This window comes from Spinacia oleracea, chromosome 5 (genome assembly GCF_020520425.1).
Source record: "Spinacia oleracea cultivar Varoflay chromosome 5, BTI_SOV_V1, whole genome shotgun sequence".
NCBI classification, from domain to species: Eukaryota; Viridiplantae; Streptophyta; class Magnoliopsida; order Caryophyllales; family Amaranthaceae; genus Spinacia; species Spinacia oleracea.
In genome coordinates this window covers 42,004,029-42,014,195 of record NC_079491.1, presented here as the reverse complement: position 1 = coordinate 42,014,195, position 10,167 = coordinate 42,004,029, and the positions used below count along the sequence as shown (strand labels likewise).

The 10,167-nt window shown below is 37.6% G+C and overlaps 1 protein-coding gene across 2 annotated transcripts; it reads left to right on the top strand.

Annotated features, from left to right (window-relative positions):
• Positions 1-1,601: 1,601 nt before the first annotated feature.
• On the top strand, positions 1,602-9,310 carry LOC110804592 (ARF guanine-nucleotide exchange factor GNOM-like). 2 transcript variants are annotated; one of them, XM_022010195.2, is made up of 3 exons: positions 1,602-2,004; positions 2,992-3,779; positions 5,454-9,310. In XM_022010195.2, the coding sequence occupies exons 2-3, from the start codon at positions 3,048-3,050 to the stop codon at positions 9,036-9,038; spliced, it is 4,317 nt and encodes a 1,438-aa protein (XP_021865887.1). In that variant the 5' UTR covers positions 1,602-2,004; positions 2,992-3,047; the 3' UTR covers positions 9,039-9,310. The 2 variants fall into 2 exon arrangements, with proteins under 2 accessions (XP_021865887.1, XP_021865886.1); XM_022010194.2 differs by having other exon boundaries at positions 1,602-2,009.
• Positions 9,311-10,167: the final 857 nt, after the last annotated feature.

Genomic DNA, 10,167 nt, shown 5'->3' with positions numbered 1-10,167 from the left:
CTGGGTTCACAATTTATAACAAGTTTTCAAGTATTCAAAGTGAGTTTTTGAGAGAAAAATTCAGACACATTCCTTGCTCAAAAGTGCCGAAAATTTTAGTACCTTAAGGGCGATTCTAGTTGGTCAATCTTAAGGCGGATCCGGACGTGCTGTGGACTATCTACGGAGGGACGACACTTGGAGTCCTAAAGACTTGTTCTTGTTCGGTTCGGGCGCAGCTAGGGAAGGCACGCAACAAAGAGTATGCATCTAAACTATGCTATATGATTATGTGTAAATAATATGTATTCCTGGCTAAATGGTTTTTCCGCATGATTTATGAATTGTCATATGTATCATAACCTAACACATCTCCTCGGCCTTATCTTTTGACCTGAGAAGATAAACCATGGTAAATCTAGAACAGTCATCAACAAAAATAATGTAATATATTTTACCACCCCTACTCTCATAGTTTTTAAAGTCCCCCAAGTCACTATGAACAAGTTCTAGTACTTCTGTCTGTCTATATATTCATTTAAAGGGTGGAGAGCTAATGCTTGTTGGGTATTTTGGTTTGACACTGGTCTCTTTGCAAATTTTGCTTCAACACATACTTCACATTTTGCAAAACCAGTTTTAGTATCTGCTTATTTGGGTGTTGGCTTTTAACGTGTATTCGAAACTAAAATTAAAGGAATCACGTCGCATGCAAATTGTTAACTTAAAATCATTAATTTTCTATCAATGTATAATTATAGTTATTCAGCCACATAACTTATTTTTTATGTGATATAGATATTTACATAACATAATTTTGTATTTTTATATATTTTCGCACGTATCGCGTGCATATAAGACTAGTTAAATAATATTTCAAGTCACTATTCCATACAAATAAAAACTGACCAATAAGATTTCTTTATTCCTCAACAACTTCCAATAGAATTACAGCTTTAAAAATACACAATTTACTCCTTAAATCAATATTCCTAAACGTGTGAACTAGGGTGGAATAAAAATCCGAACACATGGGTTGAATAAAAATCAAAAGGAACAATTTTCAAAGTAAATATTCTGACTTTTTAAGGACCATATTGACATTAAAATTTGTTTATGAGGGTATTATGAAAAAAAATAACGACTTAAAAATAAAAATAAACACTTCATAAGACTCTAGATTAAGAAAACACAAATTCTTATTTACAATGGGTGTACAATAAATATTGTACACCGGAGTAAAAGTTAACTCAAAATGCTTAAAAGTTAAGCATATATATGTAAAAGTTATCTATTTTTAAGTGATAAATTTTTTCATTTTAGTAAAACTTATTTCTTCCAAATCACTAATAATGTATAAAATTAATAATTTAACCCTTTAAAATATTTATCTATCAATTTTTTTTTACTAATATAAAAGTTAATCAAAACTAAGTTAAAGTTACAAAAAAAGTTATCTTGGTGTACAATAAATTTATTGTGCACCTTGTGCGCGCAAGACCTTTTGTTAAGAAAATATGCACTATATTTTGAGACGGAGAAATATGTTATACTTTTCCGTAATTCCCGTGATTTTAGTCTGATGGACACTATATTTTGGGAAGTTGGGAGCAGTCGAAAAAAAGTTTCTTTCGGAAATAGTGCTTCACACTGCTTGTCGGAGTCTTGTTTCTGAAAATACTCAGCAACAAAATAAAAGAATGTCCTCTTGTGTCATTTCATAGTCACACTCAGTACACACTCCCAGGTCTCCAATATACTCACCTGAATCTCGCCGGTATTCTTCTCTAAGGTTGCCGGAGACTCGGCCAGGAACATTTCGCGCGCTTAGGATGCATCTCGCATTCCATACTGTGTCGGGTTCTTTCAAGAGGTGGTTAATTATTAACCCTTCGCTACTAGTGCTCACCACCGCTACCGGATGAACTGCTAAAGTACGGCTGCTTGTTGTGACCGCCGCCGCTTCCACCACCCGAGTTGACCGGTTTTTTCGCTCCTACTTTACTTTTCGACGCTAGCATCCAGGTGATGTAAGTGGTCAATTTAACCCAAATCCATTTTCTTTCATTTAAATCCATGTTTCATTCATTTTTGGAATAATGCACTAAGAAGGATGATAACGACTAACATATAAGTTTGGTGGCATACTCCGTCTATTACCAATTAGATTAACGATGTAACTCCGAGGCTTGTATGTTTTTTGGGACAATAATGTTCTTTTGGAAATGTTTTGATTGATTTATGGATTTAATCAGTTTTCCGCTTGGTATTTAAGTTGTTAAGTTAGGGTTAGAAATCTTAGAATCTGAATTCGAGTAATGGAGAAGGAGAGGAGAGGAAAGGGATTCCGAAAAAGAAATTCCAGTAATGGAGAATTGGCTTTGTTTAGTGTGAGCTAAAATGGAAATACTATCATCCTCATTGAATAGAGGGAGAGTACTGAATACATGTATTGTAAGTTTTTTGTTTTTGTATTTTTACCTAGAATCAAAAGCCATCGTACATGAATACACGTCAATTCTACCTTATAATGTTAATGTATGATTAGCTATGCTATAGTCATTCTCATGTTGCAATACGAATGCAGTTTAACTGAATTTAGCAGGATCCTTAGTACATTATTAAAGTTACTAAAAACAACTTATTTATGTTTGGATTAGGAGAATTTCGTTGGTTGGTGTAGACGTTTTTCTTCATACTAATTCCTCAATCTTTACAATTAAATTGCTTAAGGGACTTAAGCTTGTTGGATATCACTGCGAAATTTCAGTTGGTGGTTTGTGATTTCAAAAATTTATATTCTGAAACCACAATACTTGTATTTGAATCTAGCTGTGTTAATTTTGGAAACTGACTACCAATTTACTGAACTTTAGAAACTAACTTAAATTTCCAAAAAATAGTTCACAGTAAAAGTAAAACTGAAATTCAAAACTCGTTACAATAACGAACAAGTTCTTACCAGTCAGCTCCTAGTGATGTGACTTTTCTACCTTGTGGTGCTTATTTCAGATATTAGCTGTTTATTGCTGAGAGACTCTGGGTTTGCAAATAGTTTTTGTGTGAATATGGGTCGTCTTAAGCTGCAATCTTTTGTAAACACCATTGAAGAAGAACCTGAAGAATCTGAAGTTACTTCACCAAACAAAGCTGCTTTATCATGTATGATTAACTCAGAAATTGGTGCTGTATTGGCAATCATGAGAAGGAATGTGAGATGGGGTGGTCGATACATGTCAGGAGATGACCAATTAGAACATTCACTTATCCAGTCTATGAAAGCATTGCGTAAGCAAATCTTTATGTGGCAGCAGCAGTGGCATAATATTAATCCTGTTTTGTACCTTCAGCCATTTTTAGATGTTATTCGGTCTGATGAAACTGGTGCCCCCATAACTAGTGTTGCTTTGTCATCTGTTTATAAGATCTTTACACTTGATGTGCTTGATATAAACACCACAAATATTGAAGATGCGATGCATTTGGTTGTTGATGCTGTCACCAGTTGTCGGTTTGAGGTGACTGATCCGGCATCAGAAGAGGTGGTACTGACAAAGATTCTTCAAGTTCTACTGGCTTGTATGGAAAGTAAAGCATCTGTTGTATTGAGTAATCAGCATGTTTGCACTATAGTTAATACTTGCTTCCGGATAGTTCACCAAGCCACAACAAAAGGTGAATTGTTGCATAGAATGGCAGTGCACACAATGCGTGAACTTGTCAGGTGTATCTTCTCACATCTTCCAGAAGTCGAGAGTATGGAGCATTTTGTGGTCAACAGAGGCTCAATGAAATCAGAGGTATAGCCCATATTTTTTCCATGCCTTTGTAATCTAATTGCCTTTTATGAAGCAACATCTTTCAATTTTGCAATCAAATCTATTTTTTCCCCTAACCTTCTTGCTTACTATGCTTTTTTGTTCTCTTTCAGAACTTGGCTTGAAATTGCACTACAATTCTTTAGGAAAGCTTGTGGTTTACTTTATACCAACTATTATAAAAGGTCTAGAATTGTTAAACTTAGCCTGAACAGGCTTTCTATCTGTTTACTAGTCTGTAGGACAAACAGAATCTCACTTGAATGGTCATGTTTTTCTCGGTTTGAGTTACATGTATAAGTTTGTCTTTTGTAGTATGGTAATTTTAACATAATTTTTCTCTTAGGCCAGTAACATCCTCACCATGTAATTGGTAGTCATTGATCATGTGTGTCTTACTACTTGTTCTCTCACTCCTCTGACCATCTCCACCTTATATGCGAAGAGAACAACAAATGATCGAGCATAAGGCACTAAATTTACCGTCTTCCAATTTGAGAAAATATTTGGTTAATGCTGAAATGGTGTAACTTTCTTGGTTTGTCTTGTTTCTTGATGTTGTGGCAATACTTCCGTCCCTTGGTGGGAAGATTCATCTCACCCCTCTGTCAGTGTGCACCCAGAGAGCACGGATATGGGAATTGAAACCGAAGTTGAAAGAAGGAATTGATGAATTCCCAAGGACCAGGAAACGGGAAGCCATGCTTTGCCAAACAAGAGTGCCAAAAAAGTTAAAATGAGGCATGAAACAATTTCTATAGCCAGAAGTACAATAAACTATAAAATATGAAAAGAAAAAGTACAATAAGCTCCTCATTTCTTTGGCCTTGCCAGAATACATATAGCCAGCAAAGATATTAAGGCACCAAATAACAACTATAGTAAACAAAATATCACCAAATTAATTAACTATTAACCACTCGAGAGAATGAAAGATGCAGTTTGCAGGAAGATCAGATTATCAGAAGAGAGAAACATTGTCAGTGAATAACTGTTGTCTCTGGTTGCCAGCTGGAGAACCACGAGAGCAGAGTTGCAATGGACCTTCACTTTAGGAAGAGAGATAATCATGGAGATTTTGTTGAAGTCATTTAAACACTTGAGCTTCTCTTCAACCACCACAATACACCAAGATCTCAATTGAGGGCGCTGGAAGAGTTTTAGCTAGTGTTGAGAGCTGGTCCTGCTTATAATATATTTATTGTTTCTCTTTCTAGGCAGGAGTGTCAATGCATGTGTATGATCCTCTTGAGTCTTGACCCCTTGAAGTTATTGTAAGGTTATTAGGTTCTCTTAGAGAAACATGGTGTAATCTATGATGTAGTCTCTTTAACATCTGCACTTGTCCAGTTGTCCTGCTTAGGAAAAGGTGGCAAGCAACTTGTTGGTGGGAAATTTTCTTCTTACCTTTATTATTCTTGGATAAAGTTTTAGTCCAGCTGAAACATCATCGTGGTAGAGAATCAATAGTCGGGTGTTTAATCATAAGACTGATTGCTTTTAATACGAAAAGGTGTTTCTATTTATATTCCAATTAATTATTAAGGCTGGTGGCAGATGATATCACATTTTGTAAATTGAATCAACCTATATTGTAACTATTAGCACCTTTTACCAGGAAGTCATTGTAAACTGAACTCTTCTATCCTTGTGCAGATTGGTGGCCTTGATAACGAATTCAACTTCTCGGCGAAGCAGTTCAATAATGGAAACGGTAGTTCTGAATATGATGGTCATTTACCCTCAGCTAATTTTGGGTCCACTGCTACTGTGAGTAGGAGTGCTGGTGTGGTGGATGAAAATAGTGGTGGGAGCGAGATGGAGTCAAGGGCATATAATTTGGATGTGATGACGGAGCCATATGGAGTACCCTCCATGTTTGAGATCTTTCGTTTCCTGTGTTCATTGCTGAATGTTGTTGACCACATTGGAATCAGTTCTAGATCTAATGGCATGGAAATTGATGAGGATGCACCTCTTTTTGCTTTGGGTCTTATAAATTCAGCTATTGAATTGGGTGGGGCTTCTTTTCTTAGGCATCCCAGCTTATTGGATTTGATACAGGATGAGCTCTTCCACAATTTGATGCTTTTTGGTCTGTCACCAAGTCCTCTGATTCTCTCAATGGTATGTAGTATAGCTCTGAATCTATATCATCATTTACGAATGGACCTTAAACTACAACTTGAAGCTTTCTTTTCTTGCGTGATCTTAAGACTCGCTCAGAGCAGATATGGTGCTTCTTACCAACAGCAAGAGGCTGCAATGGAGGCCCTTGTAGACTTCTGCAGGCAAAAAACATTTATGGTAGAGATGTATGCTAACTTAGATTGTGACATAACATGCAGCAATGTGTTTGAAGATCTTGCTAACTTGTTGTCAAAGAGTGCCTTTCCTGTTAACTGTCCACTGTCTTCCATGCACATTCTTGCCCTTGATGGGCTAATAGCTGTTATTCAGGGGATGGCTGAAAGGATTGGCGATGGATCTCTTGACTTAGAGCAGGCGCCTGTCAGTCTTGAGGAGTATGCTCCATTCTGGATGGTTAAATGTAACAATTATAGTGATTCTAATCACTGGGTTCCATATGTCCGGCGTAGGAAATATATCAAGAGAAGATTGATGATTGGTGCTGATCACTTTAACCGGGATCCAAAAAAGGGGTTAGAGTTTCTTCAAGGGACACACTTGTTGCCTGAGAAACTTGATCCACAGAGTGTGGCTTGCTTCTTCAGATATACTGCTGGGTTAGATAAGAATCTTGTGGGGGACTTTCTAGGGAATCATGATGAATTTTGTGTTCAAGTTCTTCATGAGTTTGCTCAGACTTTTGATTTCCAAGATATGAATCTAGACATAGCACTGAGACTCTTTTTGGAGACTTTCAGACTTCCTGGAGAGTCACAAAAGATACAAAGGGTGCTTGAGGCATTCGCAGAAAGATACTATGAGCAATCTTCACATATTTTGGCCAACAAGGATGCTGCCTTTATACTGTCATACTCCCTTATAATGCTGAACACGGATTTGCACAATGTACAAGTTAAGAAAAAGATGACTGAAGACGACTTTATTCGCAATAATCGGCGCATAAATGGTGGCGAGGATCTCCCGGGTGAATATCTGTTGGAATTGTACCATTCTATCTGCAAAAGTGAGATACGCACAACACCTGAACAGGGTGCTGGTTTTGCGGAGATGAATCCCAGCAGGTGGATTGATCTAATGCACAAATGCAAGAAGACTGCACCATATATTGTACCAGATTCCAGGGCCTATCTTGATCATGATATGTTCTCCATAATGTCTGGTCCAATGATTGCTGCCATATCTGTTGTATTTGATCATGCAGAGCATGAAGAAGTCTACCGAACTTGCATTGATGGCTTCTTAGCCATCGCAAAGATATCAGCTTGCCACCATCTTGAAGATGTTCTTGATGATTTGGTTGTTTCTCTTTGCAAGTTCACTACTCTTTTGAATCCATCTTCAGTTGAAGAACCTGTTTTGGCATTTGGTGATGACATGAAAGCAAGGATGGCTACTGTTACGGTCTTCACCATTGCAAATCGCTATGGTAACTATATTCGCTCAGGATGGAGAAATATCCTGGACTGTATCTTAAGGTTGCACAAGCTTGGTCTTCTTCCTGCTCGTGTTGCCAGTGACGCTGCAGATGAGTCAGAGCTATCTTCCGATCCTGGGAAAGGGAAGCCCTTTATGAACTCATTATCTGCATCTCATTTGCCATCCATGGGTACTCCTAGAAGGTCTTCCGGACTGATGGGCCGGTTCAGCCAACTCTTATCTTTAGAGACAGAGGAACCAAGGTCACACCCCACTGATCAACAACTTGCTGCTCATCAGCGTACGCTTCAGACAATTCAGAAGTGTCACATTGACAGTATCTTTACCGAGAGCAAGTTTCTTCAAGCTGAATCTTTATTGCAGCTTGCTCGAGCACTCATATGGGCTGCTGGTAGACCTCAGAAAGGGGCTGGTACATTAGAGGATGAAGACACTGCAGTTTTCTGCCTTGAATTATTGATTGCAATTACATTAAACAATCGGGATCGGATTGTTCTTCTTTGGCAGGGTGTCTATGAGCATATTGCAAATATTGTACAGTCCACTGTCATGCCCTGTGCCTTGGTGGAGAAGGCTGTCTTTGGACTTCTTCGAATTTGTCAGCGGTTGCTTCCTTTAAAAGAAAACCTAGCTGATGAGCTGCTTAAATCTCTGCAGCTGGTGCTGAAGCTTGATGCTCGAGTCGCTGATGCATACTGTGAGCAAATCACCCAAGAGGTGACTCGCTTGGTCAAAGCAAATTCCACTCACATCAGATCACAAATGGGTTGGCGCACCATTACTTCTCTTCTTTCTGTCACTGCCCGACACCCAGAAGCTTCTGAACCAGGATTTGATGCTCTGGTTTATATGATGTCTGAAGGGGCTCATATGATGCCTTGTAATTTCATTCTATGTGTAGACACTGCTAGACAATTTGCGGAGTCTCGTGTTGGACAATCCGACAGATCAATTCGTGCTTTGGATCTTATGGCTGGTTCTGTGGGTTGTCTGGTGAAGTGGGTTTGTGAGACTAAGGATGCTTTGGAGATGTCTCAGGATATTGGGGAGATGTGGCTGAGACTTGTGCAGGCCCTGAGAAAAGTTTGTTTGGACCAGAGAGAAGAAGTCAGAAACCATGCTGTTTTATCTTTGCAAAAGTGCTTGACTGAAATGGATGAAGTCCATCTTGCACACAGTATCTGGTTGCAGTGTTTTGATATGGTTGTATTCACAATGCTGGATGATTTGCTTGAAATTTCTCAGGGGCATTCTCAGAAGGACTATCGTAATATGGAAGGAACACTTACCTTTGCAGTGAAGCTCCTATCGAAGTTATTTTTGCAATTACTCACCCAACTCTCTCAGTTGACAACGTTTTGCAAACTATGGCTTGGTGTTCTTAGTCGGATGGAAAAGTACATGAAGGTCAAAATAAGAGGAAAGAGGAGTGAGAAGCTCCAGAATATAGTGTTAGAACTCCTGAAGAACACACTAGTAGAGATGAAGAACAGGGGAATCCTTGCTCAGAGGAGTGCTTTAGGTGGTGATAGCTTATGGGAATTGACATGGTTACATGTAAACAATATCACTCCATCATTGCAGTCTGAAGTATTTCCATGTGCAGGAGCTGATGGAAGTAGTCCTGTTGAACCTGTCATCACAGAAAGTTGATAACAAACTGTTTTGAGAGAGCTCAAGTTCTGTCTAACTGCTCAAGTGTGTACTATGGCTGTAGGATGGTTTGATAACAAGTTATTGTGTCATGTGTATTCAAGATTGGATTTTCTTGACTAGGATTCTTGTATTTCTGCACTTCTGTAAGATATATCAGACTATCAGTAAGACAATAGTTAGTGTATCTATGTTATTTGGATCAACCAGTGATAGAGGATATCTATCTACTACTCCTCGTTCTTTATTATAAAGTGAGACTTGGAGCGTTATATTGCCGTGTAACTGATATACAGACAGATAATCCTGAAAGTATCTGTCCTTTAGATGTTAATAACTTGTGTTTGTAAAAAGATTTCATAGTTTAACTCCTGAGGTTATTAATGTAATGACATTTTGATGTTAATACTACTTACAAACTACATTAGTATTAATTGTAAAATACAAAAAGACATGAAACAACCGGCTAAAGGTCAACAATAAAATAGGAAAATCACAAACACATATCCTAATTACAACAAAATATAATTAAAAGCCGTATAATTGTAATTAAATCAAAATTTCCCTAATATCACAATCACGGGAAAATCTCAATCTAATAACCCTTAGAAATTAAATTGATTTATTAACACAATTGTTAAATCATGAACTCTATCCAAAAATGTATGCAGAAGGCAAAACAGAGTTAAGCTAAAGGATGGGGACTCAAGTTTTACATTTTTCACCACTTAGGACCTACACCTTTTTTTTTTCACCCTTTAGGACCTCAAACTAATTTTCCGGTAAGTTAACCCAAGGATAACTCGCCGTTAACCACGACAACCATGAGTAAATAAACATAAAACAATTAAATGCAATAATTCCAAACAAAAACATTAAATAAATGAAAATTATCCCAAAGCACATCAAATATGAGGCATACGACTGCTACACAATGCTTTAACCTTTAAAACCGTGCTTTCTTGCTCTGTTTTTCCATCAAACACCCACCAAAAATTCTTAGATGACTAACTTGATGAATTAATGTTAACGAATAACAACAGTATTCTTCGAAATAAATTAGCGATTTTTAGGGTTCAGTTAGACAACTAAAAGTAACAAAACCTCAATTTTTTTAGATTTCTCCAAA